General features: G+C 40.1%; 2 protein-coding genes across 2 annotated transcripts; both read left to right on the top strand.

The window, feature by feature from the left end:
• Positions 1-854: 854 nt before the first annotated feature.
• On the top strand, positions 855-2,480 carry LOC133575416 (Rieske domain-containing protein). The gene is made up of 3 exons (XM_061928141.1): positions 855-1,168; positions 1,236-1,270; positions 1,341-2,480. The coding sequence occupies exons 1-3, from the start codon at positions 991-993 to the stop codon at positions 1,623-1,625; spliced, it is 498 nt and encodes a 165-aa protein (XP_061784125.1). The 5' UTR covers positions 855-990; the 3' UTR covers positions 1,626-2,480.
• Positions 2,481-6,742: 4,262 nt separating this feature from the next.
• gtf2h3 (general transcription factor IIH, polypeptide 3) lies at positions 6,743-25,839 on the top strand. The gene is made up of 13 exons (XM_061933128.2): positions 6,743-6,970; positions 7,035-7,114; positions 13,614-13,720; positions 13,799-13,938; positions 14,070-14,132; positions 18,489-18,518; positions 18,595-18,623; positions 18,699-18,773; positions 18,864-18,917; positions 19,200-19,268; positions 21,294-21,429; positions 25,551-25,587; positions 25,658-25,839. Exons 1-13 carry the CDS (start codon positions 6,961-6,963, stop codon positions 25,722-25,724), a joined length of 897 nt encoding a protein of 298 aa, XP_061789112.1. The 5' UTR covers positions 6,743-6,960; the 3' UTR covers positions 25,725-25,839.
• Positions 25,840-27,365: the final 1,526 nt, after the last annotated feature.

Below are 27,365 nucleotides of genomic sequence, written 5' to 3'. Positions count from 1 at the left end.
GCCGGAGTTCTTTGAACGCAGATTTCTTGCCGGGACATATGGTACAATACAATCGGCAAGATAGGATGGAGCTAGACCGTGTAGTATTTTATACGTAAGTAGTAAAACCTTAAAGTCACATCTTAAGTGCACAGGAAGCCAGTGCAGGTGAGCCAGTATAGGCGTACAGATGTAGCGACGAACTGTAGTTCCAGACAGTGGTTTTCTGAAGTGTTCCTGAGTCCATGTGGTGATATCCTTTACACATTGATGTCGGTTTTTGATGCAGTACCGCCTGAGGGATCGAAGGTCTGTAATATCTTCGCTCACCTGCAGTGATTTCTCCATATTCTCTGAACCTTTTGATGATATTACGGACCGTAGATGGTGAAATCCCTAAATTCCTTGCAATAGCTGGTTGAGAAATGTTGTTCTTAAACTGTACGGCAATTTGCTCACGCATTTGTTGACAAAGTGGTGACCCTCGCCCCATCCTTGTTTGTGAATGACTGAGCATTTCATGGAAGCTGCTTTTATACCCAATCATGGCACCCACCTGTTCCCAATAAGCCCGTTCACCTGTGGGATGTTCCAAATAAGTGTTTGACGAGCATTCCTCAACTTTCTCAGTCTTTTTTGCCACTTGTGCCAGCTTTTTTGAAACACGTTGCAGGCATCAAATTCCAAATAATTGCAAAAAATAACAAAGTTTTCCAGTTTGAATGTTAAATATCTTGTCTTTGCAGTCTATTCAATTGAATATGGGTTGAAAAGGATTTGCAAATCATTGTTTTCTGTTTTTATTTATGATTTACACAACCTGACAACTTCACTGGTTTTGAGTTTTTGTATTTTATTTTTCCAGCACGGTCTCTACATCCTCTTTAAGCAGCCTAATTTGATCTTTCGGAACCTTCCTCCGCCAGCATAGTGTCCCTCGTCTCTCCGCCTTTTGCATCCTTTTGAATAAAATCCTCCTTTTCTTGAGCAGGACAGTAACAAGGAGCCAACATGTCCTCTGAGGAGGAGACTTCCTCATCTCCTCGTCCTTCACCTTCATCTCACTTCATCGGGAAGAGGGACGACATCATCAGACGCGGCCGTGTGACCAAGCTAGTGAACGGGTGCCGAGACGTGCTGGTCATCCACCACCAGGGGGAGTTCCACGCCATGGACATGCGTTGTTACCGTAAGAAAGGGTGAGTTGGTATGGGAGTCGGACGTGGAAGCTGATTGTGGCGGTTTTGCTTTGACAGATGCAGGTGGTGCATTAGTGCATGGAGACATCGAGGTGAGTCGTATACAAATATCACTGCAAAAGTTGGATTATTACATCTTTCTGCATGCTCGGCCGCCATCAGGAGTTCAACGGCCGGGCGTGTATCGTATGTCCGTGGCACAAGTACAAGATAACGCTGGCGGAAGGCGAAGGGCTGTATCAGGCCGTGGACAACCCCACGGTCAAACCTCTGAGGACACGCTGGCGCTCCAAAGGCGTCAAGCAGAGGGTCCATGAGGTCACATTGGTGGACAAGGACGTGTACGTCACGCTGAACGACTCCCAGGAGGCCGTGGAGTCGGATTACTACCAGACGGAGCGATACAGGACTAACTTATGCAAGGTTCAGGCCAAAAAAGTCCACTGACGGACAATGTGTCTTGGATGTGTCACTTACAGTGTTGGGACTAACACTGTAAGCTGTAACGCCGTTATTTTCGGCGGTAACATGTAGTCTAACGCGTTATTTTTTATATTCAGTAACTCAGTTACCGTTACTACATGATGCGTTACTGCGTTATTTTTTATGTAGTATCGGCTAGAAACTGAGAAGATGTGAGTGTGTTTTATTGGAGCGCTGCAGAAGAGGTGACAAGGAAGAGGCTGTATGTGTGTGTGTGGGAGGGGGCGTGTCTGTGTTTACTAACAAGACATGACGTAGCCCAAAGCCGAGTTTCTTAACATGGAGATATTCTCACTACTTTTCTTTTGTCCACCACCAAGAAAAGAACATCTTAATTAAATGTAAGTTGTGTCTTGAATCAAAGATCCTATCCTAGCAATTCAAATCTGCCGAAACAGCTACAAAAGCAACACGCTTCGACGAAGCTAGTAAAGAGAGACACACTTCACCTCATAAGCAACAGCGGCTGGATTTTAACGAGGCACTCCGCACTGAAGGTACACATTCTGTCAATTGTCTTATATGCTCTTTCATTCTAGACTTGTAGAGTGTTCGATTATCACATCACTCTAAATGTATAGACTATAAAGTTCACAAACATAAAGAGGGATGCTAGTGGGCCAGGCCAATATTTCCTTATCTCTAAACTAAAACTGGGGAAATGTGTAGTGTCCTGGGCTTCAGACGTGATTTTATTTCAGAATTCCTTGAAACCAACAACATTATGGTTTGAACATTTTCAGAACGTGCGTGTTCTATTTTTAAACAAAGAAAACAATCTGGTCTTTATTTTTAAGTTATCTTTATTTTTTATATACAAACCCCGTTTCCATATGAGTTGGGAAATTGTGTTAGATGTAAATATAAACGGAATACAATGATTTGCAAATGCTTTTCAACCCATATTCAATTGAATGCACTACAAAGACAACATATTTGATGTTCAAACTCATAAACTTTATTTTTTTTTGCAAATAATAATTAACTTAGAATTTCATGGCTGCAACACGTGCCAAAGTAATTGGGAAAGGGCATGTTCACCACTGTGTTACATGGCCTTTTCTTTTAACAACACTCAATAAACGATTGGGAACTGAGGAAACTAATTGTTGAAGCTTTGAAAGTGGAATTCTTTCCCATTCTTGTTTTATGTAGAGCTTCAGTCGTTCAACAGTTCGGGGTCTCCGCTGTCGTATTTTAGGCTTCATAATGCGCCACACATTTCCGATGGGAGACAGGTCTGGACTGCAGGCGGGCCAGGAAAGTACCCGCACTCTTTTTTTACGAAGCCACGCTGTTGTAACACGTGCTGAATGTAGCTTGGCATTGTCTTGCTGAAATAAGCAGGCGCTTAGATGGCAGCATATGTTGTTCCAAAACCTGTATGTACCTTTCAGCATTAATGGCGCCTTCACAGATGTGTAAGTTACCCATGTCTTGGGCACTAATGCACCCCCATACCATCACAGATGCTGGCTTTTCAACTTTGCGCCTATAACAATCCGGATGGTTATTTTCCTCTTTGGTCCGGAGGACACGACGTCCACAGTTTCCAAAAACAATTTGAAATGTGGACTCGTCAGACCACAGAACACTTTTCCACTTTGTATCAGGCCATCTTAGATGAGCTCAGGCCCAGCGAAGCCGACGGCGTTTCTGGGTGTTGTTGACAAACGGTTTTCGCCTTGCATAGGAGAGTTTTAACTTGCACTTACAGATGTAGCGACCAACTGTAGTTACTGACAGTGGGTTTCTGAAGTGTTCCTGAGCCCATGTGGTGATATCCTTTACAGACTGATGTCGCTTGTTGATGCAGTACAGCCTGAGGGATCGAAGGTCACGGGCTTAGCTGCTTACGTGCAGTGATTTCTCCAGATTCTCTGAACCCTCTGATGATATTACAGACCGTAGATGGTGAAATCCCTAAATTCCTTGCAATAGCTGGTTGAGAAAGGTTTTTCTAAAACTGTTCAAGAATTTGCTCACGCATTTGTTGACAAAGTGGTGACCCTCGCCCCATCCTTGTTTGTGAATGACTGAGCATTTTATGGAATCTACTTTTATACCCAATAATGGCACCCACCTGTTCCCAATTAGCCTGTTCACCTGTGGGATGTTCCAAATAAGTGTTTGATGAGCGTTCCTCAACTTTATCAGTATTTATTGCCACCTTTCCCAACTTCTTTGTCACGTGTTGCTGGCATCAAATTCTAAAGTTAATGATTATTTGCAACAACAAAAAAAAGATTATCAGTTTGAACATCAAATATGTTGTCTTTGTAGCATATTTAACTGAATATGGGTTGAAAATGATTTGCAAATCATTGTATTCCGTTTATATTTACATCTAACACAATTTCCCAACTCATATGGAAACAGGGTTTGTAGTATCGGCTAGAAACTGAGAAGATCTGAGTGTGTTTTATTGAAGAGTTGCAGCGTCGTCCTTCTGATTCTTCCTGTGTCACAAGCCGGAGAAGAGAGAGGCGCGCTGTGTGTGTGTGTGTGTGTGTGTGGGGGGGGGGGGGGGGGGGGGGGGGGGGGGGTCTGTGTTTACTAACAAGACATCATGGCGGAGCCGAAGCCGAGTTTCTTAACATGGAGATATTCTAGTTAAATGTAAATTGTGTCTTGGATCAAACGTCCCATCTACTGCCCAAAAGAGCAATTCAAATCTGCTAAAACAGCTACAAAAGCAACACGTTTTTGATCCTGCTACATACACATTAGATTAGATTAGATTAGACAACCTTTAATGATCCACAAGGGAAATTGTTCCACACAGTAGCTCAGTTACAACAGATGGAAAGGGTAAGGCTGGAAAGGATAATGCAGGTATAAAGTACACTAAAAATGTACTGTAGTAGCAATATAAAATATAACATATATGTAATATTCACAGTATATGACATACATATACTGATATATTATATTATATTTGTATATAATATATAAAATAAATAACAATTACCATGTACAATAGTACAGTATATGTAACAGAGAGTAGATCCTGCAGAAAATATACATTATAAACAAATCAATTCATTACCATGAATTGATTAACGTGGACCCTGATTTAAACAAGTTGAAAAACTTATTCTGGTGTTACCATTTAGTTGTTAATTGTACAGAATATGTACTGTACTGTGCAATCTACTAATAAAAGTTTCAATCAATCAATCAATCAATCAAAGAGAAGTAGCTAACATATAGGCGGTCAGGTAATAGACAGATATCATGAATAGATTAAAGTGGACCCTGACTTAAACAAGTTGAAAAACTTATTTGTGTGTTAACATTTAGTGGTCAATTGTACGGAATATGTACTGTACTGTGTAAACTCTACTGTTTCATGTAATGTATTCTCTTCTTTTGCAATCTACTAATAAAAGTTTCAATCAATCAATCAAAAAAAGTCATCTATTGCTGTATGGCGAGTGATTATTACAGCTAGATGGTGTAATATTCTTAGGTGATACGATCTCCGAACGGTCCCTGAAGTATACACAAATATGATTGGCCCGAGGGACCTCCTGTTTTAGCGTTGCGTGAAATGTGATGTTTTATTCCCAAGAGTCGTGAATAAAAGTACAGTTAGCAGCCCCCCTATATATAAACAACAACAACAGAGATAATGATGTCAGAATAAGGTTGAATAATGTGAATATATAGTGTAACCTATTTTTATGGGCTTACCCCTTTGTGATGTTAAGTTCCTGTTAAAAGCTGTTATACAGTATATGCCTTGGGCTCTTATTTTGAAGGCGCTAAGAGCGGAAGTGTTGGAGTGGAGCGGAGGTTTTGAAAAGAAAGGAAATAAAGTGGTGTTCGTGTAAAACAGGAGCCTCCGTGTTTGTTGTTTTGTAGTTTTATACAGTATAGGCGACGGATATAAATCCTCGGTTAACGTGTCACCACTTCCGCTCTTAGCGCCTTCAAAATAAGAGCTCAGGCATATACTGTATAACAGCTTTTAACAGGAACTTAACATCACAAAGGGACAAGCCCATAAAAATAGGTTACATATACTAAACATGTAACAGTAAAACATGTTTTAATAATCAAGTGTATCAAAAAAGATTTAATTTAGGGATGTCCGATAATGGCTTTTTGCCGATATCCGATATTCAGATATTGTCCAAGTCTTAATTACCGATACCGATATCAACCGATATATACAGTCGTGGAATTAACACATTATTATGCCTAATTTGGACAACCAGGTATGGTGAAGATAAGGTAATTAAAAAAAATAATAATAAAATAAAATAAGATAATAAATTGAAAACATTTTCTTGAATAAAAAAGAAAGTAAAACAATATAAAAACAGTTACATAGAATCTAGTAATCAATGAAAATGAGTAAAATTAACTGTTAAAGGTTAGTACTATTAGTGGACCAGCAGCACGCACAATCATGTGTGCTTACGGACTGTATCCCTTGCAGACTGTATTGATATATATTGATATATAATGTAGGAACCACAATATTAATAACAGAAAGAAACAACCCTTTTGTGTGAATGAGTGTGAATGGGGGAGGGAAGTTTTTGGGGTTGGTGTACTAATTGTAAGTGTATCTTGTGTTTTTTATGTTGATTTAATTAAAAAAGTAAATAAAAAACGATACCGATAATAAAAAACCGATACCGATAATTTCCGATATTACATTTTAAAGCATTTATCGGCCGGCCGATATTATCGGACATCTCTAATTTAAATACATTTTCAGTCGTTAGACGAAGATATATTTTATAAATAATGTACTGTACGTATGTATACTTGTTGTATTTATAATGTTCTTTTTGCCAGATATGTTTTGGAGAAAAAAACAAAACCAATAAAGAATGGGGAAGAAAAAAAAAAAGAAAAAAAAAAGTACAGGAGCCAACACGGAACAAGACAGATTGAGTGCATAACTTTAATTTTGAATTATTAGTGTATATTTGTTTGGTTATACCCGGTATAGAAGTTAGTCTTTTTTTTTTAAAGACTTAAAAAAAAAAACGTTAGGTAAGCAGTGTGATACACCGCCGAAAGAGAAGCAGTACCACCACCATCCGCTAGATAGCAGAAGTGTATAATTGAATTTGTTGTGCGGCATCAAAGTAATGAAATGTGAAGAAGAAGAAAAGGCTGACAAAAGAGAAGTCACTAATGGAGCGAACATTTTACTAATATATTCATATTTTGACTTAATATCCTTTACATGTAAAACATTTCGCTACGTCGTGTAGTAAGACGAGAAATGGACGCTGATAGTGGTTAAAACTGCAGGAGCCAACAGTAACACGTCGTCATGGCGTCAGGTTAGTGTGTATAATGGGAGGACGACGACAACAAAGTGTGTTACTAAGTCTTTTCTTTCCACAGAGGACGAGATCAGCTTGCTGGTTATTGTGGTGGACGTTAACCCAATATGGTGGGGGCAGCAAGCACAACGTGAGCCGCAGGTAGGACTGCGTCAGGCTACCAATTCATTCAAAATAAGGATGTAACGGTATCAAATCTCACGGTACGATATTATCACGGCATTAAGGCCACGGTACGATGTTATTGCGGTGTATGCCCCCCCCCCCCCCCCCCCCACCCAAAAAAACAAAACTGTTCAGTCCATAGTGGATCTAGCATAATATTGTGAGAGTCCAGTCCATAGTGGATCTGACATAATAGTGTGAGAGTCCAGTCCAAAGTGGATCTAACATACTAGTGAGAGTCCAGTCCATAGTGGATCTAACATAATAGTGTGAAAGTCCAGTCCATAGTGGATCTAACATACTAGTGAGAGTCCAGTCCATAGTGGATCTAACATAATAGTGTGAAAGTCCAGTCCATAGTGGATCTAACATAATAGTGAGAGTCCAGTCCATAGTGGATCTAACATAATAGTGTGAGAGTCCAGTCCATAGTGGATCTAACATAATAGTGAGAGTCCAGTCCATAGTGGATCTAACATAATAGTGTGAGAGTCCAGTCCATAGTGGATCTAACATAATAGTGAGAGTCCAGTCCATAGTGGATCTAACATAATAGTGTGAGAGTTCAGTCCATAATGGATCTAACATAATAGTGTGAGGGTCCAGTCCATAGTGGATCTAACATAATAGTGTGAGAGTTCAGTCCATAGTGGATCTAACATAATATTGTGAGAGTGCAGTCCATAATGGATCTAACATAATAGTGTGAGGGTCCAGTCCATAGTGGATCGAGCATAATATTGTGAGTCCAGTCCATAGTGGATCTAACATTATAGTGTGAGAGTCCAGTCCATAGTGGATGTAACATAATAGTGTGAGAGTCCAGTCCATAGTGGATCCAACATAATAGTGAGAGTCCAGTCCATAGTGGATCTAGCATAATATTGTGAGAGTCCAGTCCATAGTGGATCTAGCATAATATTGTGAGAGTCCAGTCCATAGTGGATCTAGCATAATATTGTGAGAGTCCAGTCCATAGTGGATCTAACATACTAGTGAGAGTCCAGTCCATAGTGGATCTAGCATAATATTGTGAGAGTCCAGTCCATAGTGGATCTAACATAATAGTGTGAGAGTCCAGTCCATAGTGGATCTAACATAATAGTGAGAGTCCAGTCCATAGTGGATCTAACATAATAGTGAGAGTCCAGTCCATAGTGGATCTAACATAATAGTGTGAGAGTTCAGTCCATAATGGATCTAACATAATAGTGTGAGGGTCCAGTCCATAGTGGATCTAACATAATAGTGTGAGAGTTCAGTCCATAGTGGATCTAACATAATATTGTGAGAGTGCAGTCCATAATGGATCTAACATAATAGTGTGAGGGTCCAGTCCATAGTGGATCGAGCATAATATTGTGAGTCCAGTCCATAGTGGATCTAACATTATAGTGTGAGAGTCCAGTCCATAGTGGATGTAACATAATAGTGTGAGAGTCCAGTCCATAGTGGATCCAACATAATAGTGAGAGTCCAGTCCATAGTGGATCTAGCATAATATTGTGAGAGTCCAGTCCATAGTGGATCTAGCATAATATTGTGAGAGTCCAGTCCATAGTGGATCTAGCATAATATTGTGAGAGTCCAGTCCATAGTGGATCTAACATACTAGTGAGAGTCCAGTCCATAGTGGATCTAGCATAATATTGTGAGTCCAGTCCATAGTGGATCTAACATAATAGTGTGAGAGTCCAGTCCATAGTGGATCTAACATAATAGTGAGAGTCCAGTCCATAGTGGATCTAACATAATAGTGAGAGTCCAGTCCATAGTGGATCTAGCATAATATTGTGAGAGTCCAGTCCATAGTGGATCTAGCATAATATTGTGAGAGTCCAGTCCATAGTGGATCTAGCATAATATTGTGAGAGTCCAGTCCATAGTGGATCTAGCATAATATTGTGAGAGTCCAGTCCATAGTGGAACTAACATACTAGTGAGAGTCCAGTCCATAGTGGATCTAGCATAATATTGTGAGAGTCCAGTCCATAGTGGATCTAACATAATAGTGTGAGAGTCCAGTCCATAGTGGATCTAACATAATAGTGAGAGTCCAGTCCATAGTGGATCTAGCATAATATTGTGAGAGTCCAGTCCATAGTGGATCTAACATAATAGTGTGAGTCCAGTCCATAGTGGATCTAGCATAATAGTGAGAGTCCAGTCCATAGTGGATCTAACATAATAGTGAGAGTCCAGTCCATAGTGGATCTAACATAATAGTGAGAGTCCAGTCCATAGTGGATCTAGCATAATATTGTGAGAGTCCAGTCCATAGTGGATCTAACATACTAGTGAGAGTCCAGTCCATAGTGGATCTAACATAATAGTGTGAGAGTCCAGTCCATAGTGGATCTAACATAATAGTGAGAGTCCAGTCCATAGTGGATCTAACATAATAGTGAGAGTCCAGTCCATAGTGGATCTAACATAATAGTGAGAGTCCAGTCCATAGTGGATCCAACATAATAGTGAGAGTCCAGTCCATAGTGGATCTAGCATAATATTGTGAGAGTCCAGTCCATAGTGGATCTGACATAATAGTGTGAGAGTCCAGTCCATAGTGGATCTAACATACCAGTGAGAGTCCAGTCCATAGTGGATCTAACATAATAGTGTGAAAGTCCAGTCCATAGTGGATCTAACATAATAGTGTGAGAGTCCAGTCCATAGTGGATCTAGCATAATATTGTGAGAGTCCAGTCCATAGTGGATCTAACATAATATTGTGAGAGTGCAGTCCATAATGGATCTAACATAATAGTGTGAGGGTCCAGTCCATAGTGGATCGAGCATAATATTGTGAGTCCAGTCCATAGTGGATCTAACATAATAGTGTGAGAGTCCAGTCCATAGTGGATCTAACATAATAGTGAGAGTCCAGTCCATAGTGGATCTAGCATAATATTGTGAGAGTCCAGTCCATAGTGGATCTGACATAATAGTGTGAGAGTCCAGTCCATAGTGGATCTAACATACCAGTGAGAGTCCAGTCCATAGTGGATCTAACATAATAGTGTGAAAGTCCAGTCCATAGTGGATCTAACATAATAGTGTGAGAGTCCAGTCCATAGTGGATCTAGCATAATATTGTGAGAGTCCAGTCCATAGTGGATCTAACATAATATTGTGAGAGTGCAGTCCATAATGGATCTAACATAATAGTGTGAGGGTCCAGTCCATAGTGGATCGAGCATAATATTGTGAGTCCAGTCCATAGTGGATCTAACATAATAGTGAGAGTCCAGTCCATAGTGGATCTAACATAATAGTGAGAGTCCAGTCCATAGTGGATCTAACATAATAGTGAGAGTCCAGTCCATAGTGGATCTAACATAATAGTGAGAGTCCAGTCCATAGTGGATCTAACATAATAGTGTGAGGGTCCAGTCCATAGTGGATCTAACATAATAGTGTGAGAGTTCAGTCCATAATGGATCTAACATAATAGTGTGAGGGTCCAGTCCATAGTGGATCTAACATAATAGTGTGAGAGTTCAGTCCATAGTGGATCTAACATAATATTGTGAGAGTGCAGTCCATAATGGATCTAACATAATAGTGTGAGGGTCCAGTCCATAGTGGATCGAGCATAATATTGTGAGTCCAGTCCATAGTGGATCTAACATAATAGTGAGAGTCCAGTCCATAGTGGATCTAACATAATAGTGAGAGTCCAGTCCATAGTGGATCTAACATAATAGTGAGAGTCCAGTCCATAGTGGATCTAGCATAATATTGTGAGAGTCCAGTCCATAGTGGATCTAACATAATAGTGAGAGTCCAGTCCATAGGAGTGGATCTAGCATAATACATACAAACATAATGCTAAAATGTTGTAATCATATTTTGTACTCCAAACAAGTGTCTCTAAGTGCAAATAATTGTGCAGGAACATGTACTGTTTCAAGAAAATATTTGAAATGATATCTTACAGAATGTAAACAGCCAGTGTTAAACAACAATGTACAGTTTAGTGTACATTAAATTATATTTTGTATATCATTATGAAAAATGTTTCTCAAAAAAGTAAACTAACAATATAGCTTTTATTAATGTACGTTAGGTCAGGGGAAAAAAACTGAGGCTATTTCATTCCTACAATCAATCAATCAATCAATGTTTACTTCTATAGCCCTAAATCACGAGTGTCTCAAAGGGCTGCACAAGCCACAACGACATCCTCGGTTCAGAGCCCACATCAGGGCAAGGAAAAACTCACAACCCAGTGGGATAACAATGAGAACCTTGGAGGGGACCGCAGATGTGGGGACTGATAGTATATATTTGTACCATGAATTGATTAATGTGGACCCCGACTTAAACAAGTTGAAAAACTTATTGGGGTGTTACCATTTAGTGGTCAATTGTACGGAATATGTACTGTACTGTGTAATCTACTCATGAAAGTCTCAATCAATCAAGGAAAAGGGGTAGGATTAAATCAGTTTTGCTTCTTCCTACTCCTTTTTGAACATGTTGAATAGAGAAACTGGAAATTGTGACGTATCATGTTGTATGCACTCATGTTCCAAATAAACACAAACTCAAACTCCCTGCTTATGGTGTTTCACGCCCCTACCTTGCTGTTGCTGCGCAAAGGATTCTGGGAGATGTAGTTTATTTACTGATTCGACCCGTGCTAAAATGCCAGATAAAAAATACACTGTAGAGGTTTCTCTCCTCCGGGTTCCCCGGACCACCAAGTACTGACATGACAGCCTCGTCCAGGTTTACAATACGGTTTATTTTTCAATAAATTGTTCCGCTTTACAGCAATTGGTTCGTGTTTGTCTGTCTTGCAACTCCAAGCACTCTCTCCTCCCCTGGCTGCTGCCTTTCAACAGAGCGACAGGTGATTAGACAAGCAGGCCCAGGTGGGCCATCTACACACCTGTCGCTGATCTCGCAGCCCGTCTGCAGGCCACGCCCCCCTCCACATACACTCACCAAGTTTTCCTTTGATACGTCGCAATATTATTGAGAAGACTTTGAAACCAAAATACTGTGGTATTTATAGTACCGTTACATCCCTAATTCATACCTGCCAACTTTTGAAATCAGAAAAACCTAGTAGCCAGGGTCCAGGGGGGGGGGTTCAGGGGCCCCCCGACGCAAAATGATTGATTGCATTCAGACAGGTTAAAATGTTGCTAAAACCATCACTTTTCTATCAGTCACAGTGACTTTTCAAAACAAAAATATTACAGCAAAAATCATATGGGTTGATTGACATGTTTATTCTGTAAGCTAACTTCAATAGTTTGAAATTATTTTGACAGTTAATGCCAGTTATCCTGTCAACCTTTCACAAGACTTCAATTTGTTAATTGAAAGTATAAACAGTATAAACACTTTTTACAGTAAACAAATGGTAAAACAGTACTAAACAATTCCATAAAAAAAAAAATTGGTGTCATTATTAACTTTCTGTCCAAGCTTGTATAATCTACTGCCTTGTTCAATTGTAAAAAATATTCTGTGCCTAAAATTCACATTTCTATCACAATTATCATACTGTAAACATGGTAAGCTAACTTCATTAAAATTAATAGTCCTGTCAATAGCATGGAATTACAATTCAAATGTAGTTTTTTTGTAAGCCTTTCAAAAGAATTCAAAATATGAAAAATTAATGAAAATTAATTTAAGCCATCAGACACTTGAAAAGTGGCACATCACATCTCTAATGTAATCATTTGAACTTTTCAACAGAAATTGCACTGCAAAAATATTAAGGACATACTTCTGTATTTTGGTAGTTATGCTGTCAACATTTAACAAGATTTCTTCAACTTGGACTTGAAAGCATAAATAGTATAAACACTTTTAACAGTATAACAGTACTAAACAATTCCAATAGATAACATTGGTGTCATTACCTTTTTGTGGCTAAAATCCAAATTTAGCAACGGCATTAGACTTGTGTTTTTTTGTCCCAACGTGGTCTTTTACATCGCTAATTCCTCCGTGTCCGATCGAAAAATCTTGTCTGCACAAGGTGCAATTCGCGTAGTTTTCACCCTTTTTGGAACGGATAATTATTCCCGGATAGGCTTTTGAATATTCTTCACGGAATGACTGCAGTTTTCTTTTCGGTTTAAGACTCGTTTGCGATTTTTCTCCGGCTGATTCCATGATCGTTCGCTCGTTTGGAAACAATGGGCAACAGGTGCCTCGTGCTTGGCAGCGGTGCTATAAATAGCCTCGCGCATGGCATTCGGAATGGCTCGATAGGAAGTTACGGGAAGCAGTGTCGATTGTCATTGTTGTTACGCGTTTTCGTGAATAAAACTTAAAAAAAATAAAATAATTTTAATTAATGAAAAACCGTATTTTTTATCACTGCAACCGTAACCCGGAATAGGTTGATGAAAACCGTACTAATTACGGGAAAACCGGAGTAGTTGGCAGGTATGCTAATTTAAAAACTCAATATTTAGGTCAACATCTGGCATTTATGTCGCTCCAGTTTACTCTGTCCAAATGTATGGACGCCGTCATGGTGATGGCCAACTCCCACGTGGCCATGAGCAGGAGCAACAAGCTGGCCGTCATCGCCAGTCACTGTCAAGACAGGTGACCTCCCAGCTGACCTCTCCAAGGACATCCACCGTGTAGAAAGAACTAAACAATGTCGTCTTGTCTGTACGTCAGCCACTTCCTGTACCCCAGACGGAGTCACGGGAACGGCGACAACGGAGACGACGCGTCCTCCAGCGGCGACGGAAAATACGAACTGCTCTCGGTGGCCAATAACATCATGGCCGAGGAGATCAGGAATCTGATGTCCAAAAGTAGGTGACGGCCACATGGTCAGGCACGCGCCCAGACCCAACACAAAGATGATGTAGTGATACATACTGATAGTGATAGATACTGTCAAGAGAATTGTTTGTTGAATATTTTTCTTTTTGTGTGTGTACAGTTGAAGTGAAGGGAAATTCCACAGACACTTTGCTGGCGGGATCCCTCGCCAAAGCTCTCTGCTGTATCCTTAATCCACAGATATTTATTTAGCTCATTTTTCATGTTTGAATTAAATAAACATTTAGAAATTATTACATATAGAGAAATAGATTTAAAAAAATATATATATATAAATATATATATATACTTTAAAGTAGGGATGTCCGATATACAGTACAGGCGACGGATATAAATCCTCGGTTACATTCCAACGTGTCACCACTTCCGCTCTTAGCGCCTTCAAAATAAGAGCTCTAGGCATATACTGTATAACAGCTTTTAACAGGAACTTAACATCACAAAGGGGCAAGCCCATAAAAATAGGTTACATATACTAAACATGTAACAGTAAAACGTGTTTTAATAATCAAGTGTATCAAAAAAGATTTAAATTAGGGATGTCCGATAATGGCTTTTTGCCGATATCCGATATTCAGATATTGTCCAAGTCTTAATCACCGATACCGATATCAACCGATATATACAGTCGTTGAATTAACACATTATTTGCCTAATTTGGACAACCAGGTAATGGTGAAGATAAGGTACTTTAAAAAAAAAAATTTTATAAGATAAAATAAGATAAAGAAATTAAAAACATTTTCTTGAATAAAAAATAAAGTAAAACAGTATAACAACAGTTACATAGAAACTAGTAATCAATGAAAATGAGTCAAATTAAGTGTTAAAGGTTAGTACTATTCGTGGACCAGCAGCACGCACAATCATGTGTGCTTACGGACTGTATCCCTTGCAGACTGTATTGATATATATTGATATATAATGTAGGAACCACAATATTAATAACAGAAAGAAACAACCCTTTTGTGTGAATGAGTGTGAATGGGGCAGGGAAGTTTTTTGGGTTGGTGTACTAATTGTAAGTGTATCTTGTTTTTTTTTATGTTGATTTAATTAAAAAATTAAATAAAAACCGATACCGATCATAAAAAACCGATACCGATAATTTCCGATATTACATTTTAAAGCATTTATCGGCCGGCCGATATTATCGGACATCTCTAATTTAAATACATTTTCAGTTGTTAGACGAAGATATATTTTATAAATAATGTACTGTACGTATGTATAATTGTTGTATTTAAAATGTTGTTTTTGCCAGATATGGTTTGGAGAAAAAACAAAAAACAAATAAAGAATGAAAAAAAAAAAAAAAAGTATTTCCAAGATACGGGACAAGACAGATTGAGTGCATAACTTTAATTTTGAATTATTAGTGTATATTTGTTTGGTTATACCCAGTATAGAAGTTAGTCTTTTTTTTTTTAAAGGCTAAAAAAAAAAAACGTTAGGTAAGCAGTGTGATACACAAAAAAATAAAAAAAATAATAAAATATATATATATATATATATATATATATATATATATATATATACCGGTATATATATAGACTTTAAAGTAGGGATGTCCGATAATATCGTACTGCCGATATTATCGGCCGATAAATGCTTTAAAATGTAATATCGAAAAATTATCGGTATCGGTTTCAAAAAGTATAATGTATGACTTTTTAAAACGTCGCTGTACGGACGTAGGGAGAAGTACAGAGCGGCAATAAACCTTAAAGGCACTGCCTTTGCGTGCCGGCCCAATCACATAATATCTACAGCTTTTCACACACATAAGTGAATGCAATTCATACTTGGTCAATAGCCATACAGGTCACACTGAGGGTGGCCGTATAAACAACTTTAACACTGTTGCAAATACCGTATTTCCTTGAATTAGCGCCGGGGCGGTAATTAATTTAAAACCTCTTCTCACCCCGGCGCTTACCAAAGGCATGCGCTAATTAATTAAAAACTTCTTCTCACTCCGGCGCTTACCAAAGGCATGTGGTAAATTTAGGCATGCGCTTATAAATTTGAGTGTGATGTAAGGATACCATCATGACATGGCTTAATGCCGCAATGAAATTTAAAGCACAATGAATCATCCCGGGAGTTCTTTTTGTTTGGGTCTGAAAAGGCAATTAAAATAACATTATTACCGCCTGTTAGCAGGTTTTCTTAGCTCATGATTTGTTTCTGAAATGTTACTCGTACAACTGCGTCAAAATGACTCATATTTGACACACGCAGCTATATTAATAAAACATTTTTTCAAAATAAAGCGCTTTGAAAGACGCAACTCCAACAACATAAAGTCAGCTCTCCACCACTACAAACTAACACAATATTAATAATAAGAATTGCAATGACCTTAAATCCTACTGAATAGCTCTTTATCTTCTTCCCTTTATGCGATTTTAAATGATTGAAATTAGCCTCCTCCATTTTGAAAATGATGCCTTGAAAGGTGAAGTGTCACTCGTGACGTGATGAGTTTGACCCGGCGGTAATTCTAGGCATGCGCATATTATATACCCTGCGGCAATTCAAGGAAATACGGTATGCACCACACTGTGAAACCACACCAAACAAGAATGACAAACACATTTCGGGAGAACATCCGCACCGTAACACAACATAAACACAACAGAACAAATACTCAGAACCCCTTGCAGCACTAACTCTTCAGGGACGCTACAATATACACCGCCCACCTCAACCTCAGAGCATGTCCCAAATTCCAAGCTGCTGTTTTGAGGCATGTACAAAAAAATAATGCACTTTGTGACTTCAATAATAAATATGGCAGTGCCATGTTGGCATTTTTTTTCACATAACTTGAGTTGATTTATTTTGGAAAACCTTGTTACATTGTTTAATGCAGGGGTGCTCACACTTTTTCTGCAGGCGAGCTACTTTTCAATTGATCAAGTCGTGGGGATCTACCTCATTCATATATATAATTTATATTTACTTACTTATGAAATATATGTTTTTGTTAACAAGTTAAAGGTGTTTAATGATAATGCAAGCATGTTTAACACATATAGTTAATATTGTTAATACATTAAAGGTGTTTAATGATAATGCAAGCATGTTTAACACATATAGTTAATATTGTTAATACATTAAAGGTGTTTAATGATAATGCAAGCATGTTTAACACATATAGTTAATATTGTTAATACATTAAAGGTGTTTAATGATAATACAAGTATGTTTAATACATATAGTTACGTAATATTGTTAACAAGTTAAAGGTGTTTAAAGATAATGCAAGCATGTTTAACACAAGTAGTTAATATTGTTAACAAGTTAAAGGTGGTTAAAGATAAAACAAGCATGTTTAACACATATAGTTAATATTGTTAACAACTTAAAGGTGGTTAAAGATAATACAAGCATGTTTAACACATATAGTTAATATTGTTAACTTAAAGGTGGTTAAAGATAATACAAGCATGTTTAACACATATAGTTAATATTGTTAACTTAAAGGTGGTTAAAGATAATACAAGCATGTTTAACACATATAGATTCCTTTCTTTCATGAAGACAAGAATATAAGTTGGTGTATTACCTGATTGTGATGACTTGCATTGATTGGAATCAGACAGTGGTGCTGATAACGTCCGCATTTTCGAATGGAGGACAAAAAAAGTCCTCCTTTCTGTCCAATACCACATGAAAGTGGTTGGTTTTTGGCATCTTATTTGTCCAGCTTCCGTACTCCTTTGTATACACTTTACAAGAAATACATTGTCGGCAAACTCCGTAGCTTGCTAGCTTGTGCACGCCAGATTTCTGAGACTCTTATTTTGGTAGCGCAGGCAGGATGAAGCACAGCTTTTATTGTGCAACTGTGCAGTCGGTCTTTGGAGTTTTGACGACAGGTACGGCGCCAGAGTCTGTTGAAATAAAGTGTTTCTCGCCTTCCAGTCGGTAATTTTAATGAGCTGGCAGCAGCCAGCGTCATCTCAGAAAACCCTCGGGTGCCGTGAATGTCAATCAAGTGACGAAAGTGACGTCATAGTGAAGATTTATGATCGCTCATTTTTAGGACTATTTTTTTTAATGCCTGGCTGGTGATCGACTGACACACCCTCCGAGATCGACCGGTAGATCGCGATCGACGTAATGAGCACCCCTGGTTTAATGCATCCAGTGGGGCATCACAACAAAATTAGGCATAATAATGTGTTAATTCCACGACTGTATATATCGGTATAGGTAAACATTAAACAAATGTGTAGATGTGAATACAAAAACTACATTAGATTCGAAGACCTCCTCATAATGAGGCATTATTACACTTTTTTTTTTTTTTTTTTTTTAAATTATATGAGTAATAACACATTAAAATACTTATTTTCTACAAATAAACAGTCATACATTCTTTTTAAAAGCCACTGTCAACTCCAGCTTTACCGCTGCCATGTTTATACTCAAGAGTACTTCCCGGTATGGTAATAGAAGTACACGTTAAATATTGTCCTGCCTTGTTTCCTTCATCTTTGCAACTCAGACATCAACAGAGTCTCAAAGGAACGTGAAGGTAAGTTTGGTTTCATTAAAAAGGTCTTCAATAGTCTTCCAGTGCAAACACACACCTTTTTTTCTTTTTTTTTTAGCTGGACAGGATATCAAGTCACGGATTTTGGTAAACTCTAAATAGCAAATCATTTTAATAATGTTATCATATTTTTTTTTAAATATGGCTAATAATAAACTTTAGGTGATAAAGGCAGCAGACGACTGCTCCCAGCAGTACATGCACTTCATGAATGTCATCTTTGCTGCCCAGAAGCAGGTGACATACTTTTTAGAATTTGTTTACATTTTTTTTGCTTTGTCATCATATACTGTATGACTTAACAGTTCTACATTTAAAAAACCCCAGAACATCCTGATTGATGCATGCGTGCTGGAGTCGGATTCTGGTCTCCTCCAGCAGGTAAGTTATATTTATATTGATTTTATTTGTTTTAACCAGATTGAATGTGCCATAAAAGCATACTACTAACACATATTTACATATAACATGTACATTACATTTAAATAGAACATGAGCGGACCAGCCAGGACACCTCATGTCTTTAGCATTAGCATCTAACCATACCTTTGCCACTTTACCACACTTCTATTATTGTTCAGCCCACGGCTTAAGGTTTGATCGTTATTATATTTTAATTATGAAGTTATTGTCTAGTGATGTTTGTCATGTCATGTTTGTCAGGCTTGTGACATAACCGGAGGCTTGTACCTGAAGATTCCACAGAAGGTGGCCATAGCTCAATACCTGCTGGTGAGCACACAGCACCAGTGCATTCATTCATTCATTCACCAATAGTACAGTGCAACATGTAAAGTCAAAACAGGAGTTGGACTCTAATATCACAAAAAAATGTGCCTGAAAAGTTCCAATAGTGTCAAGTAGAGATGTCCGATAATGGCTTTTTTGCCGATATTCCGATTAATTACCGATTCCGATATCAACCGATACCGATATATAGTCGTGGAATGAACACATTATTATGCCTAATTTTGTTGTGATGCCCCGCTAGATGCATTAAACAATATAACAAGGTTTTCCAAAATAAATCAACTCAAGTTATGGGAAAAAAATGCCAACATGGCACTGCCATATTTATTATTGTATATTTATCACGTTTCTGTCTTGCCTGCGGTGAGGGCGGTCGCATTTTTTCCCGCTCCCTTCGTCTCCCAGCTTGCTCTCTTGTTTTGTCTTGTCTGAACGTATACCCCCCGCTTGTTTCCCCTCGGGATGATGGACGGCTGGCAGCACTAGCAGCAGTCGACCTCCAGGGTCCCAACTCCCCGCGAGTTGTCGTGATTAAATGTAACGTGTTTATGTGCATGGAGGTTTTTTCCCACTCCAGACTGTGCCCCCTTAGGAGCCCAGTCTAGATTGTATTTTTTATTTTTTTTTCCCCCAACTTTTTTTATTGGCATTTTCAAATAGACAGAAAAAAGTGCAAGTCGAAACAGTACAATTTTAAAGTCAGTAAATGATTCACACCCTTTCCCTTAAAACCCAAACCACCCACCCACCCCACTCAGGTCCCACCAACGAGGGACAAATGGCACAATTATATAACAAGTAAGACGACAAAGTTACTCATCTTTTTCCCCCAGCGTTTTACCTTTTTCTTATCTTTTACGGGGCACCTTTGGCGACCCATCAGCGTTCCTGTTCTGTAACCCTGTACACCGTTTGTCTAATCTTGAACGGGTTTGTGCTGAAAACATAGTTTCGTTGTACTTGTGCAATGACAATAAAGTCCTATCCTATCCTATTGAAGTCACAAAGTGCATTATTTTTTTTTAACATGCCTCAAAACAGCAGCTTGGAATTTGGGACATGCTCTCCCTGAGAGAGCATGAGGTTGAGGTGGGGGAGGGTAGCGGGGGGTGTATATTGTAGCGTCCCGGAAGAGTTATTGCTGCAAGGGGTTCTGGGTATTTGTTCTGTTGTGCTTATGTTGTGTTACGGTGCGGATGTTCTCCCGAAATCCATCCATTTTCTACCGCTTATTCCCTTCGAGGTCGCGGGGGGCGCTGGAGCCTATCTTAGCTACAATCGGGCGGAAGGCGGGGTACACCCTGGACATGTCGCCACCTCATCGCAGGGCCAACACTGAGACAGACAACATTCACACTCACATTCACACACTAGGGCCAATTTAGTGTTGCCAATCAACTTATCCCCAGGTGCATGTCTTTGGAGGTGGGAGGAAGCCGGAGGGAACCCACACAGTCACGACGAGAACATGCAAACTCCACACAGAAAGATCCCGAGCCTGGGATTGAACCCCAGACTACTCAGCAACTTCGTATTGTGAGGCAGACGCACTAACCCCTCTTCCACCGTGCTGCCCTTTTCCCGAAATGTGTTTGTCATTCTTGTTTGGTGTGGGTTCACAGTGTGGCGCATATTTGTAACAGTGTTAAAGTTGTTTATACGGCCACCCTCAGTGTGACCTGTATGGCTGTTGACCAAGTATGTTTGGCATTCACTTATGTGTGTGTGAAAAGCCGTAGATATTATGTGATTGGGCCAGCACGCAAAGGCAGTGCCTTTAAGGTTACTTGGCGCTCTGTACTTCTCCCTACGTCCGTGTACCACTCCGTACAACGGCGTTTTAAAAAGTCATACATTTTATTTTTTGAAACCGATACCGATAATTTCCGATATTACATTTTAAAGCATTTATCGGACATCTCTAGTGTCAAGTAATGGAACTTCTCAATATTGTACTACATTGACCACATGGAGATTCTAACCTTGTTGTGGTGTGACCGTGAACAGTGGGTGTTCCTGCCTGACGCGGAGCAGCGCTCTCAGCTGATGCTTCCGCCGCCGGCCCACGTGGATTACAGGGCGGCGTGCTTCTGTCACCGCAACCTCATCGAAATCGGCTACGTCTGCTCCGTTTGCCTGTCAAGTAAGTGCTCGCCTCGCCGCATTTTTGCATGGAAACAAACGCTCTGATCCTCTGGAGAAACTTTGATGGTACATACACACAGATACATTGCAGTTGTATCCTCGGGCGGAGGGCGATATCAATATTTCGTGAAATAACCGTTACTCTATAAAAATTAGGCACTTTCGATGTCATTAATTTGTCCATGTTTTAACAGACGTAAGAATAGGCTGCTCAAGATGTTAGCAACAACAACACACACTTATTGACGATCAGGAGGTCTCACTCTGTCATTCAGCGGCGTTAAACGTGTGATAGGTTGAAGTACTATAAAAAGGGTCAAATATAAATAAAGTAAATATAAATAATAGACAGACGTCACATGTCTGAAGTGTTTTATGGTTTGTCTCGTTGACCCTAGAATTGACATACTGTGTCTTTCTACTACACGGGGACAGTGTGGCGCGGTTGAGAGAGTGGCCGTGAGGGTTCCTGGTTCAATTCCCCACCTTCTACCAACCTCGTCACGTCCGTTGTGTCCTTGAGCAAGACACTTCACCCTTGCTCCTGATGGGTCGTGGTTAGGGCCTTGCATAGCAGCTCCCGCCATCAGTGTGTGTGAATGGGTGAATGTGGAAATAGTGTCAAAGTGCTTTGAGTACCTTGAAGGTAGAGAAGCGCTATACAAATATAACCCATTTATATGAATTTTTCTTAAATCGCCCAGCTCTATTGTTTCCTATCATGTAATTTTAATTTTTTTTGGTTTATAAAATAATGTGGTTACATTTAATTAGTGAAGTGAATTATATCATACTTGCCAACCTTGAGACCTCCGATTTCGGGAGGTGGGGGTGGGCGTGGTGGGACGGGGGCGTGGTTGGGGGCGTGGCTAAAAGGGGAGGAGTATATTTACAGCTGGAATTCACCAAGTCAAGTATTTCCTATATATATATATATATATATAGGAAATACTTGACGAAAAACTGCGATTTATAGTATATATATATATATATATATATATATATATAGGAAATACTTGACGTTCAGTGATATCTAGCTATATATATATATATATATAAAATAAATACTTGAATTTCAGTGTTCATTTATTTACACGTATACACACACATAACACTCATCTACTCATTGTTGAGTTAAGGGTTGAATTGTCCATCCTTGTTCTATTCTCTGTCACTATTTTTCGAACCATGCTGAACACCCTCTCTGAGCATTGATGTGTGGCACGCACAAAAGTGCTTTCATCAAATGCACTAGATGGCAGTATTGTCCTGTTTAAGAGTGTCACAACATTGCTGTTTACGGCAGACGAACTGCTTTACGGTATACAAAAAAGTGACTGCTGTTGTTGTGTGTTGTTGCCACGCTGGGAGGACGTTAATGAAACTGCCTAACAATAAACCCACATAAGAAACCAAGATCTCGCCCTCCATCATTCTATAGTTATAACGTGATTGCGCAGGTACGCTTTTTTATATTGTGGAGGACCTGAGTCCGCCTGAATTTCGGGAGAAAATTTGTCCCGGGAGGTTTTCGGGAGAGGCGCTGAATTTCGGGAGTCTCCCGGAAAATCCGGGAGGGTTGGCAAGTATGAATTATATTCATAGCGCTTTTCTCTAGTGACTCAAAGCGCTTTTACATAGTGAAACCCAATATCTAAAGTTACATTTAAACCAGTGTGGGTGGCACTGGGAGCAGGTGGGTAAAGTGTCTTGCCCAAGGACACAACGGCAGGGACTAGGATGGCGGAAGCGGGGATCGAACCTGGAACCCTCAAGTTGCTAGCACGGCCACTCCACCAACCGAGCTATACCGCCCCGGTATAATTAATAAAGCTAATTAAAATGAAATAAATTAAAATCGGAACAGTGGCCGTTAGTGAACTCAAATAATTACAAAACTGATATTTCATGACCTTTTAAATAATGTTATTTAAAAAGGCCATTTATTTCATTTCATTTTCACTGTATTGACCTCGCGTATTTTTCGGTGTATAAGTCGCACCGGCATGTCTTTGGAAGTGGGAGGAAGCCGGAGTACCCGGAGGGAACCCACGCAGTCACGGGGAGAACATGCAAACTCCACACAGAAAGATCCCGAGCCCGGGATTGAACCCAAGACTACTCAGGACCTTTGTATTGTGAGGCAGATGCACTAACCCCTCTGCCACCGTGAAGCCCAAGACATGCACCTGGGGATAAGTTGATTGGCAACACTAAATTGGCCCTAGTGTGTGAATGTGAGTGTGAATGTTGTCTGTCTATCTGTGTTGGCCCTGCGATGAGGTGGCGACTTGTCCAGGGTGTACCCCGCCTTCCGCTCGATTGTAGCTGAGATAGGCTCCAGCGCCCCCCGCGACCCCAAAGGGAATAAGCGGTAGAAAATGGATGGATGGATGGATGGAAGTCGCACCGGCCGAAAATGCATAATAAAGAAGGAAAAAAAAAACATGTATAAGTCGCACTGGAGTATAAGTCGCATTTTTGGGGGAAATGTATTTGATAAAAGCCAACACCAAGAATAGACATTTGAAAGGCAATTTAAAATAAATAAAGAATCGTGAACAGGCTGAATATGTGTACGTTATATGAGGCATAAATAACCAACTGGTATGTTAACGTAACATATTATGGTAAGAGTCATTCAAATAACTATAACATATAGAACATGCTATACGTTTACCAAACAATCTGTCACTCCTAATCGCTAAATCCCATGAAATCTTATACGTCTAGTCTCTTACGTGAATGAGATAAATAATATAATTTGACATTTTACGGTAATGTGTTAATAATTTCACACATAAGTCGCTCCTGAGTATAAGTCGCAAATTATGAAAAAAACTGCGATTTATAGTCCGAAAAATACGGTAATTGAGTGACCTGCCATTATGCCACATTTAGTTCATTTTTAAAGGGGAACATTATCACAATTTCAGAAGGGTTAAAACCATTAAAAATCAGTTTCCAGTGGCTTATTTTATTTTTTCGAAGTTTTTCTCAAAATTTTACCCATCACGCAATATCCCTAAAAAAAGCTTCAAAGTGCCTGATTTTAACCATCGTTATATACACCCGTCCATTTTCCTGTGACGTCACATAGTGATGCCAACACAAACAAACATGGCGGATAGAACAGCAAGCTATAGCGACATTAGCTCGGATTCAGACTCGGATTTCAGCGGCTTAAGCGATTCAACAGATTACGCATGTATTGAAACGGATGGTTGTAGTGTGGAGGCAGGTAGCGAAAACGAAATTGAGGAAGAAACTGAAGCTATTGAGCCATATCGGTTTGAACCGTATGCAAGCGAAACCGACGACAGCCAGCGACACGGGAGAAAGCGAGGACGAATTCGGCGATCGCCTTCTAACCAACGATTGGTATGTGTTTGTTTGGCATTAAAGGAAACTAACAACTATGAACTAGGTTTACAGCATATGAAATACATTTGGCAGACAGCCCAGTTTTCATCAATTAATATATTCTGTAGACATACCCTCATCTGCTCTCTTTTCCTGAAAGCTGATTTGTCCAGTCCAGTTGGAAATGCATCTGCTTTGAGTGTCGCAGGATATCCACACATTCTTGCCATCTCTGTCGTAGCATAGCTTTCGTCGGTAAAGTGTGCGGAACAAACGTCCAATTTCTTGCCACTTTCGCATCTTTGGGCCACTGGTGCAACTTGAATCCGTCCCTGTTCGTGTTGTTACACCCTCCGACAACACACCGACGAGGCATGATGTCTCCAAGGTACGGAAAACAGTCAAAAAAAACGGAAAATAACAGAGCTGATTTGACTCGGTGTTTGTAATGTGTTTGAGAAAATGGCGGATTGCTTCCCGGTGTGACGTCATCGCTCCGAGAGCGAATAATAGAAAGGCGTTTAATTCGCCAAAATTCACCCATTTAGAGTTCGGAAATCGGTTAAAAAAATATATGGTCTTTTTCTGCAACATCAAGGTATATATTGACGCTTACATAGGTCTGGTGATAATGTTCCCCTTTAAATAATTCAACTTCATTTCCTTTATCAATATATATTTGTATATTTCATGTATACCATTTGTCTGCTTTCATGCTGTCATAAGAGTACATGCTATGCCGTCTTCTCTCAACAGTATTCTGCAACTTTAGCCCCATCTGTACCACCTGCGAGTAAGTTTTAATTTTTTTATGTCATCTTTAATCACATTAAAATGTCTAACGATGTGATTTTTTTTTGTAGGACTGCTTTCAAAATCCAGCTCCCCCAGATGGTTAAAGGCAAAAAGAAGAAACTCAAAGCATCATGACGACATCATTGACCGAAAATAAGCATTCACTAAAGTTACAGAATGTTCATTTTAATTTTAACTTTAAAAAATATGTTGAGACATTTATTTTCACTAATAAACACACATTTCTTTATTTTGCTCATTTATCCAGCCATCCATTTTCTACTGCTTGTCCCTTTTGGGGTCGCGGGGGGTGCTGGAGCCTATCTCAGCTGCATTCGGGCGGAAGGCGGGGTCATACTTGCCAACCCTCCCGGATTTTCCGGGAGACTCCCGAAATTCAGCGCCTCTCCCGAAAACCTACCGGGACAAATTTTCTCCCGAAAATCTCCCGAAATTCAGGCGGACTCAGGTCCTCATGGACCTGAGTCCAGCTAACCCACAACATAAACAGCATACCTGCCCAATAACGTTATAACTGTAGAATGATGGAGGGCGAGTTCTTGGTTTCTTATGTGGGTTAGGGTTAGGCAGTTTCATTAAAGTCCTCCCAGCGCGGCAACAACACACAACAACAGCAGTCACGTTTTTGTATACCGTAAAGCAGTTCGTCTGCCGTAAACAGCAATGTTGTGACACTCTTAAACAGGACAATACTGCCATCTAGTGCATTTGATGTAAGCACTTTTGTGCGTGCCACACATCAATGCATCATCAGAGAGGGTGTTCAGCATGGTTAGAAAAATAGTGACAAGAGAATAGAACAAGGATGGACAATTCAACCCTTAACTCAACAATGAGTAGATGAGTGTTATGTGTGTGTATGTGTAAATAAATGAACACTGAAATGCAAGTATATATATATATATATATATATATATATATATAGCTAGAATTCACTGAACGTTATTTCTTATATATATATATATTAGAGATGCGCGGATAGGCAATTATTTCATCCGCAACCGCATCAGAAAGTCGTCAACCATCCGCAATCCACCCGATCTAACATTTGATCAGAACCGCATCCGCCCGTTGTTATATATCTAATATAGACGATGCAAGGCATTAGTGAGGTTATAAAGCTTTTGCCTGTTAAAGAAAGGAGACTGATCCAATGCAGCACAGACATTCGCGTGCCACGCTGTCACGACCCAGACGCACACCAGTGCGCAATCATATGGGAGCCGCGCTGAGCGCACCTCCAAGCGCGTCTCGCTGCCGGCGACGGCCGGGTATATGGGCCCGACGCTGCAGCGCCATCCATTTTCAGGGCTAGTTGATTCGGCAGGTGGGTTGTTACACACTCCTTAGCGGGTTCCGACTTCCATGGCCACCGTCCTAGCTGCTGTCTATATCAACCAGGGTGAGCCCCACCCCTTTCGTGAGCGCACTGCGCGCGGAGTGACCCCTGTTACGCGCCCCCGGCAACAGGGGTGGCGGGCAGGTAAGCTGCGCGGGCGGAGCGCGCGGAGTGACCCCTGTTACGAGTCCCCGGCCACGGGGGTGGCGGGCAGGTAAGCTGCTTACCTGCTGCGCGTGACGCCGGCCGCGGCGAAGGCGGACGAGGCGGGGTGTCGGTGCGGTGGTGACCCTGGACGTGCGTCGGGCCCTTCTCGCGGATCGCCTCAGCTACGGCTCCCGGTGGGGCCCTCTCGGGGGAAGGGGCCTCGGTCCCGGACCCCGGCGAGGCGTCCCTTCTCCGCTCCGTAAAAGTGT

This window comes from Nerophis lumbriciformis, linkage group LG03, assembly GCF_033978685.3.
Source record: "Nerophis lumbriciformis linkage group LG03, RoL_Nlum_v2.1, whole genome shotgun sequence".
Taxonomy (NCBI): domain Eukaryota; kingdom Metazoa; phylum Chordata; class Actinopteri; order Syngnathiformes; family Syngnathidae; genus Nerophis; species Nerophis lumbriciformis.
The sequence above is the reverse complement of the archived record's forward strand: the minus strand, read 5'-3'. Positions and strand labels throughout refer to the sequence as shown.

What these genes read in the sequence shown, in the direction of transcription:
- LOC133575416 (XM_061928141.1), top strand. Translation starts at nt 991, where the DNA reads ATGTCCTCTGAGGAGGAGACTTCCTCATCTCCTCGTCCTTCACCTTCA. An exon ending in CATGGACATGCGTTGTTACC is followed by an intron (nt 1,169 to 1,235) that starts GTAAGAAAGGGT and finishes TTGCTTTGACAG; the next exon opens with ATGCAGGTGGTGCATTAGTG. An exon ending in TAGTGCATGGAGACATCGAG is followed by an intron (nt 1,271 to 1,340) that starts GTGAGTCGTATA and finishes GGCCGCCATCAG; the next exon opens with GAGTTCAACGGCCGGGCGTG.
- gtf2h3 (XM_061933128.2), top strand. An exon ending in TCTTTGCTGCCCAGAAGCAG is followed by an intron (nt 18,774 to 18,863) that starts GTGACATACTTT and finishes AAAAAACCCCAG; the next exon opens with AACATCCTGATTGATGCATG. An exon ending in CCATAGCTCAATACCTGCTG is followed by an intron (nt 19,269 to 21,293) that starts GTGAGCACACAG and finishes GACCGTGAACAG; the next exon opens with TGGGTGTTCCTGCCTGACGC.